Source organism: Cyprinodon variegatus, unplaced genomic scaffold (assembly GCF_000732505.1).
Source record: "Cyprinodon variegatus isolate N-32 unplaced genomic scaffold, C_variegatus-1.0 Scaffold279, whole genome shotgun sequence".
NCBI lineage: Eukaryota > Metazoa > Chordata > Actinopteri > Cyprinodontiformes > Cyprinodontidae > Cyprinodon > Cyprinodon variegatus.
This window is the reverse complement of record NW_015150732.1, coordinates 154,160-174,889: the sequence shown is the minus strand read 5'-3', so window position 1 is coordinate 174,889 and position 20,730 is coordinate 154,160. Positions and strand designations below refer to the sequence as shown.

The window sequence follows — 20,730 nt, the reverse complement described above, 5'->3', positions numbered from 1 at the left end:
CCTGATTTCCATTAGATTATTGTCTGGACTCTGGGCCGTTCTAATTTACATATTAGCATTTTAGATTACTCTTATGCATCTCTGCCTTTAAAATGTTTTCTTGTAGGATCGCCCTATCCTTAGCCCCATCCATCTTCCCATCAAGACTGAGCAGCTTCCTGTTGCTGCTGAGCAAACTATTATAGGAGCTACATGTGAATTTAGATCTGCATAACAGCCCCTCCAATGCAGAGTGGAACTTCTTACTCACTACCTTTAGAATTAGAAAGGCCCTTAGCCGAAGAACAAACTATTTCCAAAAACAAAAAAATAAAGTTTGTCCTTTTATAAGCTTTTTTTCAAGGTGGGGGCCACCAGGGGGCACTAGAGGGGCCCCAGAAAATTGAGAGGAAAAAAAGGCATAAAGTAAAAAATTGCTTTTTCAATGCAAGAAAATAAAGTAAACTAATAATTTTTTTCTTTTTTTAATAAAAAAACAAAAACAAAAAAAAACATAATTATTATTTTTGATTTTATTTTTTATAATTTTTTATATTTAAAAAAAAAGAGCAAACTAATGTGAGTCTGACTTTTTTTTAACTTTGGAAGGCAATCAAAACAAAATTGAACCACTGACTACATACATTTCAGAGAAGTTTGATTTATTTTGTTCTGGTCTTGTAATCAACAGTTCGTTGTAAGGTTTTCTATTCTATCTATTGTTTTTATTACCTTGCAAATGGGGTCCCTAGGCAGATGCTGAAGCTGTTTAGAAAAATTGGGACAAAAAAAGTTTGGGGACTTCTGTCCTAGATGCCAAAGGTTACTGGCACGTATCTTTTTTTTTTACTTCCAACTATTTTATTATTTATTTCAGCCTATCACTTTAAGAAGGTTTGAAGTTTTTAGTTGGAACTTTTTTTAGCTAAAGTTTAAGTATGAATACTGCTTCAAGGCCCTGTAGCTCACTAACAGCCACGGCAAAACTCTTCAAAAACAGTAGGTGTCACTTTTAAATAAATCACCACACAATTAGAGTGGAAGGACTAAAGAGGCTAAGCTTTGTTATAACTGTCCTTAAAAATCCAAACAGGACATTACTGAGGTGTGATGGACTTTATCAAGATCAAACTTTAAAATGTGAGGCGAAAAATGAAGAAGATTACAGTAAGATCAATCGGATAGAAGTCAGAAAAGAACCAAAGAACTAAACAGATTCTTCAGTGGGTTCAGTTTAGAAAGAAGCTCCTTCTCTTTTGCCCAAAGTTAAATAGAGATCCTAACCTCATTAGACCAAGGCTGCCCTCTCACACCCCAAATGCTTTTCACTTTCACCTCTGCATTGGAGCCTTCTGCATCTTTGCATTTGCTCTCGACCAGATCGGAAGTCTCTACCCTTCCCTTTGTCTCTACCTTTAACCTGTCTGTCTCTAGAAGTTTAGTGACAAAGCAAGCAGAGGGACTGAATGGGAATGAGGCCGCCCTAGATACCTTCTGGTTCAAAGTCTTGCCTTGTTCCTATACCAAATAAAACTCAGCCATCAGTTCTCAAATATTAAGCAAGAGGTATTTGTAAAGCACATTTAAAAAGACAGAATCAAATAGTGCATCAGAAAATATAAACAATGATATACTTGGAGATAAATGAAGATATCTAGATAAAACAAGAGATTGTAAAAGAAAATGTCTAACTGCTTTTTAAAAGAGCCAGTGGAAGTTGTGCAGGACAGCTAGAAAGTTACAGAGCCTTAGAGTTGGGTTGAGTCCTTGGTATCACCAATAACCTCTGGTCAGATGATCTTGAAGTCTGAGAGCATCTGGATATATTTTGAAGCTTGGTCATGAAGTGCCCTGAACATTAGCTCCAAAATGTTATAATCTATCCTTTACTGTACAGGGAACCAATGCAAGAGGGTCAGAACAGGAAGAGAATTTCCTCTGTCTGTCCTCATATATACTCTTGCTGTTGCATTCTGGACTGTCTGAAGGTGATTTAAAGCTAATTTGCTGAGACACGTAAAAAAAGGACTATTACTACAGTCCCACAGAGATGATACAAAAGCATGCACTACCATTTCTAATTCAATTTTGACACTAATAATCTCAACTTTGAAATGATCCTCAAGTGACGAAAACAATTTCAGACCAATTTTCTGGAATGGTGATCAAAGAATAAAGAGCAGCCAGTAGTAGCACCCCAGTATTTTATACAGATTAAAGACAATGTTCCAAAACATTAAGATGCTGTTAGTTAACATTTGCAGCCCACTCACCCACTCTCTCCCAGAGACACGCACACAGGTGAGTAATATGCCCAATTACAAAACTCTGCCCACATCTAGCTGATCCGTTCCTCAACGAACAAACAACCAAACAAACAAATAAAAACATATCAGCAAAGCCATAAGAGCTATAAACCCAGACAACCGAAGATCTAAGAATCTTTTCATTTATACACACTGTCATTTGGGCAATAATGAAGGTATCTGTTTGTTTGCATTTAGCTGGAAAAGCTTGTTTTTTTAAGCTATTTTAATTCTATCAAACTGTGGCTAAGGTAATATATAAATCTCCAAGGTTCTACAGAACAATTCAGTTAAATATCATCCACATATGGATGATAAGAGATATTCAATGCATTGAACTGACATGAAATCAAAGTATATAATAAAATAGAATAGGCCCCAAAACGGATTCCTGAGGGACCCCACAAGAGCAAATACTTACATTTTAAAGCTGCACAGTAGAAACCAAACAATTCACTCAGTCTCTAATGATGTGGTCAACAGAACTGAAACTAGATGGTAGTTCTGATACTACTAAAACAGTCTACTACCCAAAATTGGCAGCCATTAAACATTTCCCCGGACATTTTTGACAAAACTATTACTGTAGAGTGAAAATGACAGACACCTGATTAATAAATATCCATAATTTTCTCCATAAAGTTATTAAATTGACCATGTAACTTTAAAAAAGAAAATGAGATGCATGACCTGATTACAAAAACTTTATCCAAAAAGAAATTAGTAAAACTATTGCAACCTGCTTTTGTGAAAGCTGGAGAAGGAATAGGGGATACCAGGTTCTTTTTTATGCCAAATGAGATCTATAAAAACAAGTGTTTTTATTTTTATTTTTAATCAGATCATTTAATGAAAGAATTTAATCTTTGAGATGAAGTTTTTTATTTCACATAGTTTTTCCACAACTATAAAATTTTGGGTCATTTATCTAGGGGCAACTCTTTTAACCTGGGTCTGTTTTATAAGAGCTAAAACTTCAATTGTCTTTACTTGCATATTAAAAAAACCAAATGATGGAGTCCAGATAAGTTTCATTATACTCAAAAAGCAAAGGATCAAAATGGAGACAATTTGGCATTTTGATCATTTAAAATATGCGCCAGAATCAAACATCTAGGGGAGCTTGGAAGGATTAAAATGACAAAAAAAAAAAAAAAAAACTGGCAGTAACTGGCCTGTGTCTGTGCTGGAGGTAAGGGAGGATGACACAGTCCTTCTAGGGTTTATATTAACCCTACACCTACTACTCTTAAGCGAATTCGCTCCAGCTGCAAAATTGCGTTCAGTTTAAACACACAAGCGAACAACCCCACTGTCATTAAGATAAGATTTGTTTTCTCCAGTGCATTTAATACATTTCAGCCAGAATTTCTTTGTTGGAAACGTAAGAAGACTCAAGGAGATGATTCAACAATCTTTACAAAGACAATTTGTCATTAAACGAAGAACATTGTGGACCACCCTGAGCATCCTCTTCATCAGACTCTCATACAGTGTCTTCAGTCTGAGGCTTTTCCATATCTGCTTTAAGACAAACCTCTACAGGAGATAATTTTTCATTATCTGCCTCTAAAACTCACTGAAAAAAACCCATACAAGTTACATTTAATGATGTAGTACTTTTGAACTTCAATATTTTATCAGACAGTAGGACCTATAAATCCAATCTATGTAGAATAAAAAAAAAATCTTTGTATTTACATCCCAAAATTAGAATCCAGCTTAGCAGTTTCCATTGTGACCATCTCCAACATAGAGGGCAGAGAACTTCAGAACAGAAACAGAAAGTCAGGAACAGCCACTGAAAATTGCAGGTGAAGAAAAGTCGTTGTACACAAAAATCTTTCCCCACATTAGCTGAATTGGAAATGTTATTTAGTACATTGCAAGTGACATGTGAGAGCGTCGTTTTATCTTTGTATTACCCTCCTAAAAATGCAGTGTTGTTATTCTGTTGGGAAAGAGGATCTGTTTAAATAAGCATCTCAAAGTAACAAATCCCTAGAAGCTGAGAAAGCTGCTGGTCAGTGAGAAGCAGAGCAGCTCACCTGGAACTCAATACTGTATGAACAGCAGAGTGCAGTTATAATGATTTACAGTTGGGCACTCTGCGTAAGCCTGAACCAGCTCCACTCCACTGCTTATTGGGCAATATGGGATACAGCTGACCTTTTCAAAAAAAGAGGCAAAAGAGAGCCATGTGAAATATAAGACATTCTAGTTTTAGCTCCATGTAGGAGATAAAATATGTGGAAGGGGAAACTCAAGTCAGATGAGACCACAATTAAACCATCATATAGGCTGTTCAGTTCTAATTATAAACCATGGTGGTGGCAGCATCATGCTCTGGGAATTGCTTTCTATTGGAGACACAGATGCCAGTCAAAACTTATGGTTAGATGGAGGTAGCAAAATGTTCTATTTACTGACGCGTCGTGAGAGGGTGGGCCTTATGCAAATGCATTAATCACTTGGTATTTTCATTGGTGGGACTGTTTAATCCTTCAAGTCAATTCATAAACAGGATGAAATGTTTAGTTCAAAAAGTTTTACTCAACTATGTGTTTGTCAATCTAAATTAAATATTGAGGTTTAAGGTTTTGACACTTAGAGATACAGATAAAGATCCATCGTGTGATGAAGATCTGTTGCTGAATTGCATTTTGAGATCAGCACAGGTTAAATGCTTTGCCACATGTGCTAAATGTTGGCTTTCCTTAAAGAGAAGCTGTGTTATCAGTCTTTGATGCTAAATACAAGCCATGTTATCCAAATTTTGTAATAAAAGGCCACAATTCTCCCTAAGTCTAAGGTTAGTGATTGAAACCTTCAGAATCTGCGGGAAACCCCGGTAAAAACTTTGATTACAACTAAGCAGCCCCCAAACATAAAGTCAGCCCTAAGTGGTGGTAAGCGTAAAATGGTTTAAACATAACTGATGAAACCATGAACTCTGCTCTCTACAGGAAGATCCTGTGTAATATCAGTGGGTTAAGTAGGAGATCAACAATGCAAATCAGCACGTTTATGGGTGGCCTAGTCAAAGTCCAGTAACAGTATAAACCTGATTGATTGGTTTGAATGTGGTTGATTTCAAAAGTTTCTGCAAAGAATGATGGGCAAAAATCTCCACACAGCTGTTTAAAAAAAAAAAGTGATAGCAACAGCTGGCACCATGCGTGACACCATCAGTTACTACTACCTTTCACACAGTGCCAAGTTGGTTTATATAGCTTTTCCCATCCTAAAAAGGAAATCATCCTATAAAATCTGTCTTTTTTTTAACTAAACATCTAAGTTCAAACAAAGCTAAAGGACAATAAATGTGCCGATGGGGCGGATACTTTTTAAACCGCACTTAAAGTTTCTTTGTTCTTATTTCACTGTCAGCCTTTTGCTGCTTTAATGGTGATTTCTATCACAGACTCATTCAGAGGAGTGGGTGAAGCTGAGGCACAGGCAGACATCTCGTGTTACAGCAGCCTGTGAAGGGCGTTTTATAAATAAAATAATTGCGTACTGTAACTGAGGTGAACACAGTTGCACGTGCTGCATCACTCAGGGACCTCCAGTTCCCCTTACTCTCCCTCTGCCGTTCCCCTCTGTGTGTGTCAGAATGCAAATGAACAGCCTCCCACCTCCACCCCCCCTCCATGTTCCGAATCCAGCCTCCAATTTGTTCCACTTCCACATACCTCATTGTTCAAAATGACACTTTTACATTTTATGGTGAACCAATTATTCTGTCTTACACAGTCCGCTGGCTCTGCGAGCCAACCTGCCCAGATCAGCAGGGGAGGGGTTTGGAGGGCTGCTGCTCGGGAGTTTGGACAGAGGGAAAGAGAAGAAGCTGAAGACAAGAGGGAGAAAAAAAACCCCAAAAAACTAATGGTACCGATCTCTGACAAATCCGCAGGGACAGATGGAGGTGCAGGACACTGAGAAGTTAGCAAAGGGGATGATGGAGGGCGGTGGAGAGGTCATAAAGCGAGGATGAGAGGATGCTGCTGCACTGTGGAGAGGAGTGTGTGGAAAAGTGAGCATAGACAAAGGAGGATTTAATTGAATGATAAAGTGATGGAGGGAGAGGAAAACGACTGGAAAGAAGAGATAAATTACAACAGGGATAAATAAAGAAGATGAAAAGGAGGCTGCCTCGCCAGTTGCATTGTATGCCTGAGGATGAACGGGAGGGTGTGTGGGACATTAAGAGGGGAGACAAGAGAAAAGAGAGGGAGGTGTAGAAGATGCCGGAGGAGATGCTGAGCGCGGGGTGGGGTGGGGGTTAGGAGGCGCGGCTGATGGAGCGAACATGTTCAGAAGAAAGGGAATAAAAAGGGGGCTTTTTTACCTGCGATGTGCCTGAGGGGGAAGAAAGACAGGACTGTTGTTGCATGAAAACAGCGTGCAAAAAAAGATTTGAGGAGAGGATGGAGCAGGTCAGCTCTGACGCCTGCAGCGAGTGGATGCAGAGGGAGCGACAGATGGGGAGAGGATAGAGAGCAGGAGATGAATGCACGCTGTAGGTTTTATGTTATAATTGGATATTGGCACCGAAAGCCTCGCTTGATTGGTGGTCTTTGATTTTAGAAGATCCACTTAAATCAGACACACTCCAGAAGAAACGTACGTCCCAATCATTTATCATGGAAAAACGGTTTCGTTTTTCCACCTGTAATCAATGCCTGGTGTCCAAGAGGAAAAACTTATGCTTCAAAAGCAAACATTTGTTGCACATAAATATGAGAACAGAGAAGAAAAACTCTACTCTCTGCTTTTATTTCCTGATTAAGAGCATCAATTAATAACAGGACCAAAGGCTCCAGCTATAACCTAATGAATTAAGAATCCCCCAAGTGTCCAAGGTAGCCATATTTATTCTCCACATATTGGCTACACTGAAACAGCACATTAGAAACAGTGCTTTCCTCTAGCTTTTTTGCTCTAATTTTAGGTTTTTGTTTTACTTTGAATAAAAATGTTCCCATAACAAAAAAAAAAAAACTGGGATTAATTCAATGGGTACAACAGACTGGTTTATAGTAGCAGACTGGTTTATACCATTCACCCTGCATTCATCAGGTTCAAAGTGGTCAGTCCAGGATGTTAATCAGGTTTAGCTTTTTGTTTCTTAGTACTATTACTAACAGTGTATTTTTCATTCAGAAAATAAATGTAAAACAGTTCCCCCATTATCTATAAATACAATCTCACACATTCACTTAAGTCCCTCAGTTAGTGAATAGGATCCAACCAATTTAATCTCCCTATTAATTCAGCTGATCTGTAAAAACATGGGTGTGGCAGAATGATGCTGTGGGATGCCGTCTTTCCCTCCAGCACTGAGATTGAAGTTAGTTTAAAGGCTGTAAAATGATATGAGAATGAGGTCAAGGTTCACCTTCCAGTAGGACAGTAGACACCAAAACATGCAGCGAGACCTAAAACAGTGTAATCGAGACAGAGTTATGCATTAGACTGGCCTAGTCCAAGAACAGACCTACAATTTGAGGCAAACTGAAAAATTCATATTGATAGAGGCCTCCTGATCGTCCTGAGCTATTCTCCATAGAACACTGCTCTCTAGATGTTGCACGAGTACAGAATTACCCAGAAGGATTTTAAGAGAAAGGTAGTTCTACAAAGTATTTGAGGCTGAATAAAACTACCTTTTATATTTCCATTTCCCCAAAAAACTTAAAATGCATGTATGATTTTCCCTCCACTTTCCAATCAGCTTTTTAAGTGAAGTTAGAGATGAATACAATCATGTTTCTTGTACATTGAAAACATGTAGAGAAGGTGTGAATCCCTCTGGTAGGAACTTAAAGCAAACTTTGCACCAAGTTAGAGCTGCTTTTGCTGGGCTGGGGCTCCAGAAGTTGACTTTACCCACAGCGGCCGGGAAAGGCAACCTCTGTCATCAAGCAAACTAAAATTTATTAGAGTCATGATATATTTTTGAGTTGCAAGGTACCCAAATAAAGGGTTAAAACTCAAGAAGAATCTTTGATGATGTAATAGAAGCTTGATATAAAACAGAGCAACTCTGTGGTGAAGTAATTGATGGGCTTGACAGGCGGCGGCGCCTCAAAATGAATCATGTGATCAAAAGCCTTATACAGCCTTGGTCAGCTGTGATGGAGATCCGAAGATCCCAGCTGTTTTCTGTTGGTTTCCTACCTGTGGTGAAACGTGGGAGGCAGGGTGGGCGGGGAGGTGGAAGGTGTGGCCAGGCTGGGTGAGTATGGATGGTACGGCGTCTTCTTCAGCGCCTGGATCAGGTTGTGCCTGTACTCCGGATCTATGGACCACAGGGAGCCTTTGCCTATGCTCTAAAGGACAGAAGAGAAGAAGGGAATGGGGAAGAAGAGACACGTTATTGGAGGATATATGAACCATCACAGCAGGCTGATCAGAGTCCATATTCAGCAAACCACCTGTTGAAAGAATAACACTGAATTCCCATTTGAGGGAAAGACAAGAAAATCAGCAGAGTGATAGATCACTGCCTGGGCTCTCCCCAGATCACATCTGCCATTTAAAACTCCCATATTCCACAAATAGAGAACGATCCTAAATAGGAAAAACTAACACACCCTCAATGCCACAGCGCTGTGTTCTCCCATTCCCAGCCTCTCCTTGAGCAAAACAAAAAAACACAAAGCTTCTGAAGACGAACGGAAAAACTTTAACTTTCTCCACTCTAGAGGCGATGATTGTGTGTATTTTTAGATCAAAGCAGCCCCTCAAACACAACCACTCTCCTAATGAAGCTGTCAGCTCATATTCTAAGGGAAGCCGGCTTATTGGTTAGCGAGATGAAAACTCTCTGGCTGGCCCGTCTGTCGGTCCTCCATCCTTCGGTGCTTTTTTCCCAGGAAGCGGTAAAATTAAGCGTTATGTGGCGGGACGGAGGATGAACCCCGTGTTAGTCGTCATGTTCGGATCACTTTGCAGCAAGCTGTTATGTGATAGGTGCAGGGGAGGGATAAGATGTCACCACTGTAGACTTCTGCTGTCTGGAAATTTAACAAGCAATCTACAGAGAGAGAAACGACTCATGGGTCAGAAGCATTAAGTCTAACCATTGTGGACACCCTTCATGCATTTTGCATCAGAAGCAGCCATTTATCTGGTAATTTAAGACTAAATACAGTTGTAGGTCAAGTCTGAAAATAGACTTTCTTTTTAATCAACCTGATTCCACAGATGCTGCAACATAATACATTGCTGGCAGCACTCACTGGCATGCAGAGACCATTCTCCTTTGACTATCCTTAGGAAGACAACTTAGGGATTCACCATATATAGGCATTAACGTCGGTATTGGCACCCTTGGTCGTTTTAAATATAACGATTCAATAAGTGGAACTATTAAGACTATGTTTATTTCTATCTAGTTGCTGTTTTTGTTTTAACAGAGGAAGAGGAGAGCAAGTTGCACTTACTTTATTACGCCAGCTAGTGTTAGTTATGTTACAAGCCATATGGAGACATGGAGAGAGAAATGCGATTCTAAAGGGACAACGGAAGTAGAAATAACTGCTCAGTCATTTGGGGTAAATATTCACTAAGTCAGAACCTATTCGACAAATGCGATCTGCTATCTCTTTTTATGCATATTCTTTTTTTTTTTAGCGTTTCTTTTTTAAGAAAAGGTCAAAAACAACCATACGTGGGAGTAAAAATGTTTATTCGAATTTGGCCGTTTTCATCAAGCTCCACTAATCTAACTTTAAAATACATAAAAAACATACATACATAAAAAAAACATTGATGCAAACACATTTATTGGCTCAGTAAAGCACATTTGTGATGAAGATGATACTTTGCATTACTTTTAAGTAAATACTTGTGATACTTTTAAGTAAAATGGAGCCATTTTACTTAAAAGTATAGTGCAGAAATAAGTGGTCTTCCTAATTGTCAATCATTTTGGTGATATGTTTATGTAAGGCCGTCCTACGTGCTCATCCCCATTTTCAATTACATGTGGTGAGTCTGACATAGTGGAAAAAATTGCAACTCTTATTTTGGAAAGTAAGCTTGTATGAGCGATGCAAACTGCAACTTTTTAAACTTTGTGCATGCTCTTGCATGCGTTTAATAGGCGTTCTCTCTCGGGAGCAGGTACAGGGTTGTACATGTGCATTTTTATTTTCAATGGGAAATCTTTCCAAAACTTTGCAAAAATCCTCCACTATACCTTTAACAAGCCATTCGCCCCGGAGTGCTGCAGAGGTGGAGCCACTCAGAAATGACAGGTTAAGGCTAACCATATTTCTTCATTGGCTGGTATTATGCAGCTAAAGTGGTGACAAAACTAGTCTGTAGCCTTTGTTCAGTAATGAAAAGGATAATGTGGCTAATAATAAAATAAACATACCTTTCCTAACACAAGAGCACACTAAAGCCGACAGTTCGAGTCGAAACTAGTCAGTCATCAGGAACATACGTTGCTGACTGTTTGATCAGCAAGGAAAATATGATGTAATAAATGACCAGAAATAGAAACTGGACAGTGCTGCTTTTCATGAACCAGAAACAGCTGTAAAAAATGCATCATTGTTTATACTGACAAAAAAAAATAGTGAAAATTATATCAGATTATTATTTTAATTCCTGAATCAACTTTCTAAGTTAATTATTGCTTTAACGCTTTCATTTCAACCCCTCAATGAAAGGTGGTCTGTTTTTCTCACTGTTGAACCTTTAATTTGTTATTTTAGCCACAAGTTCTGGTTCATAATCTGGTTCAAAGAGCCATTTCTAATCTTTAAAATGTTTTTTATTATGCCATCCAGCATCACAGCATTACTGACCCTCCACCGTGCCTCACAGTGGGTATGATGTGGTTCCAAAAGAAAGCAGAAAAACAATCCACTGGACTTTTTTTCCAAGTTTAAAGACGTTTCACTTCCCACCCAGGAAGCTTTTTCAATTCAAAATGTCAGGAATAGCATTTCAAGTTCGAGGTTTTATATGGTAGCCCATACATATATAAAGTAGTCAATACATATATACAGTAGTCCATACATACATATATACATACAGGAGGCCAGGGTATGAGGTGGTCCTCAACATGTTCCTGGTTTTTGTTAGTTTTAGTTTTATCTGACCATCGAGTTAAAGTCAGTAAGGTTAGACACACCACTAAAGAATAGCTTATTTTCTCTGGTTTCAATCTAAAACAAAACATATTTGCTTGTAGAAAACATCTATTAGTTGCTATGGAGATTGTATAACCCCAGTTTAGAACCAAGAGTAAGGTTTGCAGGTTTTTCTTTTTTACTTCCCTCACCATCTTCCTTTGTGTAAACAGGCACAAAAAGTTTTTTTCATTCAGTCTAGTGGCCAGTGGCTAAACAGAGCCTCTGTCATGCCATATTTATACTCTGGGAAACAGAAAGCTGGGCAGCTCTAATTATACATTGTAGAAAACTTTGATCAACTTAAAACAAAGTAAAACTTGAATGGAAATTAAAAAACAAAATACTCTGCATAGAAATTTCTTTGATTGGCGGTTGAAAATATAAATAACCTAGATTTGGACCAAACTTCTGCAGAGACTAAATACATACCTCCTGTTTTAATGTCTTAGAACTGATGACCAGTCTATTTTAAAATCCTGAGTTTAACTTTCAGTAACCTAAATGGTCAAGCTCTTTCTTCTATATGCTGTGCTAAAGCCACATAGACGCAGCCTAAATCTACTTATCGTACTATGGATCAAGAAGAGAACTCAAAGTGAGGTGTGACATGCGCTTCCGTTAGAGTTTTGACTCTTAAAACTTTTTTACTGCATGAAATTCCTTAAGATTATTCTAAATATTACTTTAGATTTCTTATAATTGTCTGTATTTTTTTGTTTGTTTTTTACGCAGCGTTATCATGATGACATGTTTGTTTAAAAACACATTGGGTCATTTTTAATGAGTGATGACTATAGATTTCCTCTACCCCATTCCTGTATATCACAATCAAAAAGAAATGAGTCGGCCAACGCCAGCCTTCCACGTTTTAATAATAATATAAGAAGCTAATAGATATAATATATGAGGAAACGTTGATTTGTAGCCTGTGTGGGTCTTTATATTATTATGTCAGATGTGTTGAGCCCTGCTCTGGGGCGTGCATGCTTTTGTTATGGCATCAGAGTGAGGACCGTTTGTATCAAAGTGCGGACCTTTTGCTAACGGTTAGGTTTAGGACTAATTGAATTAATTTCAGGTAAGGTTCAAGTAAGTTAATTGTTAGATTTAGGTTTATTATCAGGGTTGGGGCATAAAAAGGGTTGGAAATCAAAGGAAGTCAATGGGAGTATAAACATGGTCCTCACTACAAATAGTGAGACGTGGGAATGTGTGTGTGCGCATGGTGAGTTCCCTGGGGAGTGTGATATTACCCAGTGTGGTCTGCTCCTGGGAGTGCTTCTATTACTGCCAGCGCAGCCTTCTCCTGGAGAGCATGATATTGCACACACATATACAAACTCCCACAGAGGTGACCCCCACTGGGCCCACTCCCCAACACCTCCAACCCGCCAGTGTTTGTGTAGATGTATCTATATGTGTGAGTGCTGTCTGCCCGGCTGCCGACCGATTAAATCAATGCTCTCTACTGAATCTCTGTCTGCTGGGGGGGGCGGGGGGCTTGCCTCTGCCAACTGGTTAGCCAATCCCAGGCCTCCAACCATTGACCCCCCTCCTCCTCGGCAGGCAGGCCAATCACACGCTGGATCCCACAGGAAGGGTCTGTAACCTGGGTTATAGCAGTCGCCTTGGCAACAGGCAACCTCATGGAAGTGGGTAAAGATAAAAAAAAGGGAGTTTTCATGTTTGTATAAAGTTATAAAGTTGAGTCCGGCAGCCCAGGTGATGTCAGGAAGCTGTTTCTTACTGCTTGGTACAGTAAGAACAGTTGTCCATCTTCTCTTCATCTACTGGGATGAGATTTTTTTTCCTTGTCCTCATTTGTGTCACACATCCAGCGTGTTCCTGAAGATAGTCACATAACCACAGTTTCATACAGTGAACGAGGAGGATTACACAACAAATAATCCCTCACTTTGAAAGGTTTGCTCCTACTTTGAGACCGACCCGATAAAGTATGAAACCAAATCTGACAACGCTTTAAAAAAGAAGGGGGGGGACGGGCTGAGGAATCATTTTAAAAGCAGCAGCAGTCCTTTTATTTCCAGGTGATGAAGAAAACAGGCATGTCTGGGAGACATTATGGTGTGATTTAGAAAGAAGAGGGGAGAAAAAGAAAGGGGAGAGAGAGAGAAAAACTCAGATAGAGGGATGATTGTGTGTTGTGCACATCTGTTCCTGTGTTATATAAGCTGTGGGGGCTGGTCTTCCATGGAAATAGGAGATATTAAAAAGTCCTGCTGCCACTGACCCTGCTGGTTACAGCCACAGTGCTGCTACTGCATTCCTACACACAGGCCTATCCTGTCACATGAGCATTTACCTGTCAGACCTCTAACCAAAGGGCCTAAAACTGCTCAGATTAACCGCTTTCTTTTAAAAAATCTCAATCTTTTCTTTTACAAAAAAAAGAAAAGTTTGACAATCTATATGAACATATAAGGAATTGGGGCTAAAGTGCCTTTGAACTCTTTCAAATTCCTTAGATATGCGACTGTAGGCATCCAACCAGAACAAATTGAGCGCAATTTTGTAGAGGGAAAAAAAAATGTACTTCATTTTCATAGTTTTAATCAGATTAAAATCCCCCAGTGCTAAAAGAAAAACAACAAAATCAAAAAATCTAGAGCAAGCAGTTACCGTCAAACATCATCCATGTCTGGTTGGAGTTTGGATGTTTTTCCACAACCTGAGAAAACGTTTAAGAAGCTATTGTTAAAAGTAAGTAAAATTGAACTTTTTGTCCCATGCAACCAAAGCATCCCTACATTAAGACCTGATGACAGAAATGGACACAGACCCAATATTTTTTTTTTAGGTTTCATTATAAAAATAATTCCTCCCCCCTCCACCCAATCATTTCCTCCTTTGTATTGACGTACCACATGAAATCCCAATAAAACACATAGAACTTAGTGGTTCTAACTTGGTTCCACTGCATTGCTCATCTAATGTGGCACTTAGAGGTTAGTTTGCTCTTTAAAATACACCCTTGTTGTTTTACACCTCAACAAACTTGTTAACCCCTGAGACTCACAGGAGCGTCAAATTATGCCAGAGTGAGACGAGCTGCTGATCTTCATGCTTAGCTAAGCCAACCAGCTGCTTCATATTCACTGAGCTACGACAACAGTAACGGTTATCTCTACGGGCATTTTTAAATAAAAATGAACAGACAAAAATCTATGATTTTTATATTAGAAGCTCTGTCCATAAGCTCGTCCGGTCTTCTTTTTTTTGAACCAGGTAACATTTTGGTTAATAAGTGCAAACATGGTTTTATTTTCAGTAAATCACCCAAACCCAATCTAAGGCAGGTATAATTTTCCTAAAAAAAAATTATGCATAAAATGTTCATATCTCCTCCAATAAAGTGTTTTTCCTCACCCTGTTCATCCACCTAAACTTCTGTCAGCAATTTTGGAACTCTAAATTTTTCATATCAAAATAGTCCAAAGCAATTGGGTCAATTCATCCCATTTGGGTAAAATCCAACTACAAAAAAGAAATGGAAACTAAGGTCTGAACCATAAGTTTGATTAGTAAAAATAAAACATCTTAAAACCATAAATTTATTAAAATACATGGACAGGATCAACCATTAATAAATACTTTAGAAAATATCTATTTTATTTTGTCTTACTGGGGTGATAAGTGACATTTTAGGGACGGATTATTCTGGGGCTGAATCATGATGTTAACAAAACCACCAAACTGATGATGATTGGAATCATTACTTTGCTGTTTTAGATTCTTTAGTGGCTTTTACAGGTTTCAGTTAAATGATTAACTTAAGCCTTTTTTTAAATTTAGGATTTGTTTATTCAATTTTAGACCGATATGAATATTACTATATAATCTATAGTTAAACTTGTAGGCAGGTTAAACGTACCTGCATCACCAAGGAAACCTACAGGTGTAAAATCAATCCAGTCCCTCGTCATGCAGTTTTTTACCTACTGAACACTTTTGCCCATTATAAACTCTCCTAAACTGACACTTTTCTTTTAAAGGAGCTAACTTAAACAGTGAACTATTACATATTCTAAAATAATCTAATACAGAACAGATTTGTTTGATAAAGTGTTTCTCAGTGGTTTCATGTTTGGATTTAAATTCCTCCCTACTGGGCTGATTACCTCCCTTCATCAGGGCTTCAGCAGGGCAGCTTTGTCAAAACATAAAAATTTAAAGAATGTCTTTTTTTAAATCCAAAATACAAACAAGCATTTTATGGAAAATAATTGAATTAAGAAACATATAAATTGAGCACACAACCATGAGATGAACAGAGACCAGTGCTTATTTAATGCTTTTAAAAAAACTGGTGAAAAAACAGATTTTACCATTACAGCATGATCGAATACTGAGTTTAAGTTTTAAGACAACACTTAATTTAATTATTGTACACCAATTTAATTTGAATATAATTGTTGCAGTCAGAGTATTATGTGCAACAAAGGACATTAAACATTGTGATAAATATCCATCCCTGCTTAAAGTTGCAATGATCCAGAGACCCCGTCACGTCTGCAGACACTTTTCGCCTCTGTTTTATACGGTTTAACCAAATGCATGGTCTACAATCTTAAAAGATCCTACAGTTGCGGCCCTTCCCAGTCAAACACCAGCCAAATGGCAACCTACTTCTCTGCAACTCCCAGCAATCCGCTCCAACTTCCAGCCACTGGAGTGATGCCCTCTTGCATATTTTTTCTCTGACTCCAACCTTTCACTGAATTACAGGGTCTGACCAGGAGATGACGGTTCTCTTTAGATCTTAAAGTCCACAAATCATAGCAGAAAGAATATTTTAGTACAAAGATTGATGCTTAAAAAGGAATTGTAGGGGAGCAGCCAAGGAAAGTGGGGAAATTTTGAATGGCTACTACTATAAAAGAACAGCAGAGATCTAGACGAGTCTTGTTGAGGCAACTTTTCCATTTTAGCCTCGTACACGGTAAGGTGAAATATGTGGTGTGGTTTTCTCCTTCTGAAGTTAGATTTAAACAATTTAATATCCATCCAGAGACCCGATAATACTGTATATCAGTTAAAAGTGCAGAAGTGTACGGTATCAATACCCTGACTGTACTCACCAAGCCAATATGGTGAGTAGGTGTGAAGTAGGAGCGTAACAGTGCATGTATTTATATCAAAGATGGTCAGTTTGGCTTTTATAATAAAACAGCGCATTTCTGCATAACGCTTAAAAGGGGTTTTCCACCTGTTTCCCACCATGAGCTTTAACATGTGGCCCATAAAAGAAAAAAAAAAGCTTTAGGAACCACTACTTATAATAAAAAATATGGTTTCTTCATCCAGACACTAAGAAAGAAGAAATGCAGCTCAAAAAAGGCCAAACTGTTATCGAGCTGCATCTTTATCAACCTTAACTAGTCATTTAAAAAGGCATGATCTAAAGGTGAGGATATGTGGTGCAAAGAAAAGATAAACCAAAGTGCAAACGTAGCTGCCCCTGAGATTGGACCAAAGCCATTACAAGCACCACAGGGGTCTTTATAACAGCAGACATGTGACCACACTTACCAAAAGCACCCGCTGTAAATACATGCTGAAAGCAATAGAGCCATATTACAAAGACCCCCTGTCAGCAATTGAGCTAGCTAATTAGATAGCGTGTGTCTGGCAGTCTTCAGGCTGAAGTATTTAATCTTTACGTGTCTGATGTAGATAAAAGCGTTGTATACCATAACAACCATGGTGTGAAATGGTGGAAGGAGTGAGCTTTAAGTGAGGTTGCTTCTTGTTAAGGTTCTGTGATAGTGATTCAGGTGGGCTGAGATATTGAACATTGAGGGGGGCTTAAAAAGAGGCTTGTGTATGTAAGTACATCATCAACATGCACTGAAAATGATCTTAAATTGACTCTTAAAAACCACAGAGACACTCTACTAAATTCATTTTAACTGCATGTACTGTATGAAAAGTAGTAAATATAATAATAATAAATAATAAATATCAAATATCATTAAATGTAAAATATATTTAAGTTTTACAATCCAAATTACACCATTTACAAATAAATCATCAAAAAAAACGTGAGGGTAAAAAGCTCATAGAGGCAGATACTTTTTTTTGTCTCTGAGTTTGTACAAGAACTGGGGGACATGTGATGCGTTTAGGTGATACTGTAGCCTTTAGGTGCTGCATAAAAGGAAAGTCAGTTGGTGAATTACTGCCTCCTACTGAGTAGGAGTGTAGGCATCAGTGATTATGTTTTCTCAGGAAGCAGGGAAACCAGGAAATGTGCAAATAAATGTGCCTCCTGTTTATACTGTTAGTGTAATCAACTGATAAACATTAATTATTATCCTGACTCCATCCTTCTAAAAACTAGCCCCTGTGAGTGATTCAAGTAAGATAAAAATTACAATAGGCTGAGATAGTCCAGATAGTACACTAGGGCTGCTGTTTAAGAACTTGTAATTCACTTAAAGACCTTACATTTTACTCCTAAGGCTGATTTATACTCTGAAACCAGGTTGTCTGCGTGTGTGTCGCAGTGAACGCAAGGAACGCAAATGTGCCCCCGCCCCTTCCGCAGACACTCTGGTGCACCTCTCCAAAATTGTAGGTGATCACAGACAGTACTGCAGACAGGATGCCTCTGATTGGTCAAATCTACATCTGCTCTACATTATGCATATTTCCTGTATGCGTTGTTTTGTTTGTATGTCCGCCATTGTGGAAAACGACTTGTGAAGATGGACCAGCTAGAAGAGCGAGGTGCGCAAAAACGCTGGGACCTTTTTTCCCCTTGAATCCTCGCTCTTTTTCGCCCTCATGTCCCTTCGTTGTTGCACAAACTTGCCCCCACATCGCCTCGGCAGTGTCTAGACCCACAGCTAGTTCGTGATTGTCCCTCTGGTGTTGTGGCGTGGAATAACATAGCGCAGACCACGCTTCAAAATTGCTCATAAATCAAAAATATCTGCGAAAAAATCACTGTGACACACTGCTGCAGGAATAAAACCTGCCCTTTAGTCTTCCAATATCCATTCTATATGTGCAATTTGGAGGTGTGCGAGCTTTTAAGATTGGAGACTTATTCCACAGAATGTGCAGGACATACCAATATGTGTGCACTTTTATTCTTTTCTTTTTTTTTTTACCAATAAAGAGAAGGTAGTGTTTAATTTTTTATGTTATTTTTTTTTAGCAACTGGGACATTTTTTGGTTTCACCCAGAATTAGAAAAAGCTTTATTGCACAAGTAGTACACAAGTAGTTTTTTTAAAAGTACAAGGAATGTATTTTGCTGATAAGGTGCTACACACAGAGAAGTAAGCATACGGTTGACATTAATAGATTCGGCAATAAATATATTTAGAATAAACAAATGCAAGTTATGAATTGCACAAGATTTGCAGATTAAGAGTACCAGACCAGATATTTAAAATGTAAAACAACAGCTTGAAACTGATTAAATAATAATGGTATGCTACCAACATGACAGCAAACCAACTAAAACCCTCCATGGCGTCTTTGTGCTTGAATCATTGAAGAAATGCTCCGGCTATGACACTAAGTAAGAGAATTGCAGCAATTTAGAAACAAACCCATATTTTGGTTGATATTTAACGTTGTAGTTTGGTATTACTTTGGCGAGAAAAATGACAATAGAACATAAAAAAACAGCTAATATTAAACTAAACTATTACCTCTGCTATTCTGGATTTAACACAAACACCAAATCTCTGTTTGAAATTAGATTAGACATAATATATAAAGCCCAGGCCGCACACTGCTACACTCTAGATGCAAACATCAGTATAAGAGGCTTTGTTATCCACTGTGTGATCATGCACAACATGACTCAATCTATATTACGAGCCGTAATAGTATGGCTGCATACAGCTTTAATAAGAGAAAGTCCCAGGTGGCGGAAATGCTTTAACAAAGCCCGATTAAGCCACTGTGCTGCAACGTTCCTCTATTACTGTAAACATTTTATACATAGAAACAAGAGAATTAAAAGAAGACAGCAGGTCTAGTGCAGTATGAGCCAGACAGATGTCTAAGCATTAGGTCATACTTTAAGCTGAAATCAGGAAAAATAATGCTTCTTTTTGGAAAACGAGACTTACAGTAAACGCAGCCAATTTTCCAACCATGGAAGCAAAGCAGGACTCTTTTTAAAACAGAACGTCTGCAGATGACATGTTCTAATTTCATATGTATGCCAAGCTAATGTGGACTTCCCTACCACTTGTCACTTTTTATTTCTTAATTATAAATCATATTTGTGCAAAACACATCAATGTCTGGCCTAGTTGCCAACGTTTACAGATGCTTTTAAGGAATGAAACCTTTTCCATTTTCAAAACAAGACCCTTTCTTGTTCAGCTAGTATAAAAAAGATTTTGCCCATCTGGTGTGGAGTAAAATTTAACTGCTGCAAAGTGTTCCTTGACTTTTTTTTTTTTGGTTTATTTTTTTTTTCTTCACAGCCAAAACAGCCGTCCTTAAAAAAGCAAAAAGAAGAAAAAGTGAGATAAAAAGCCTGGAATGAATTAAAATCCCAAAGAGTGGGAGATATGTTGCCACTTTATGAGAAACTGCAGCAGCTTACAGATGTTTAAACTGCATCCTTTGGGCTAGACGGAACATATGGAAACATGTAACAACAAGGTTTTCTACATATGACTCACATCACCGACACGGCGACATAAAATGCCAAATAAGGAACAATTTCTTTTTCATTTCTTTTTTTTTTAAACACTGGAAAATTGTCCTAAATCAGACCATTATAGACAGAGAAGATGTTTGACTGAGAAAAAAACTGTCAGATAGAGTCATAACTAGATCTTTGAGGTAGGGAATCACTTTCAGAAAGCATTGAGCTGTGACAAAACACCCTAAAGCCAAACTTAGACATAGTCTGACTTGCTGAAGGTGTGAGATATTCTATTGCTTGTAATGTATCCGTCAAAGTGTCTCCTGCACACCAAGTCTGGGCGTTTTGCTCTGTGGCGCTAACGGACTAGCTTCACATTAATGGACATCATTAGGGTTTTACGTCATAATTACTTCTGTAAAGGATTTGAAATCACTTGAAATGTTATGAATGGATTTTAACCAATTTTTTACCAGAGGTGGACCTTGTGTCCAGGAACAATTTATTAGAATTTGGAAATGAGGCAGATCGTGTGAGAGTTTTAGCTATAGGTTTAACCTCTTACACCCTAAGGGGGTATAAATAAATTTCTGCCTGACAAAAACACACAAAAGTAAATAACTTATAGCCTCAAAGCTATTAGATTTAA

At 38.3% G+C, this 20,730-nt stretch overlaps 1 protein-coding gene across 1 annotated transcript in view; it reads right to left on the bottom strand.

Moving 5' to 3' along the window:
* The window catches only part of foxn3 (forkhead box N3), an 87,275-nt gene that overhangs the window by 18,984 nt on the left and 47,561 nt on the right, over window positions 1–20,730 (bottom strand). Inside the window, exon 3 of the mRNA XM_015383274.1 lies at window positions 8,469–8,620. Within this exon, the coding sequence (XP_015238760.1) occupies window positions 8,469–8,620 (152 nt within the window). The remainder of the gene's footprint in view (window positions 1–8,468; window positions 8,621–20,730) is intronic.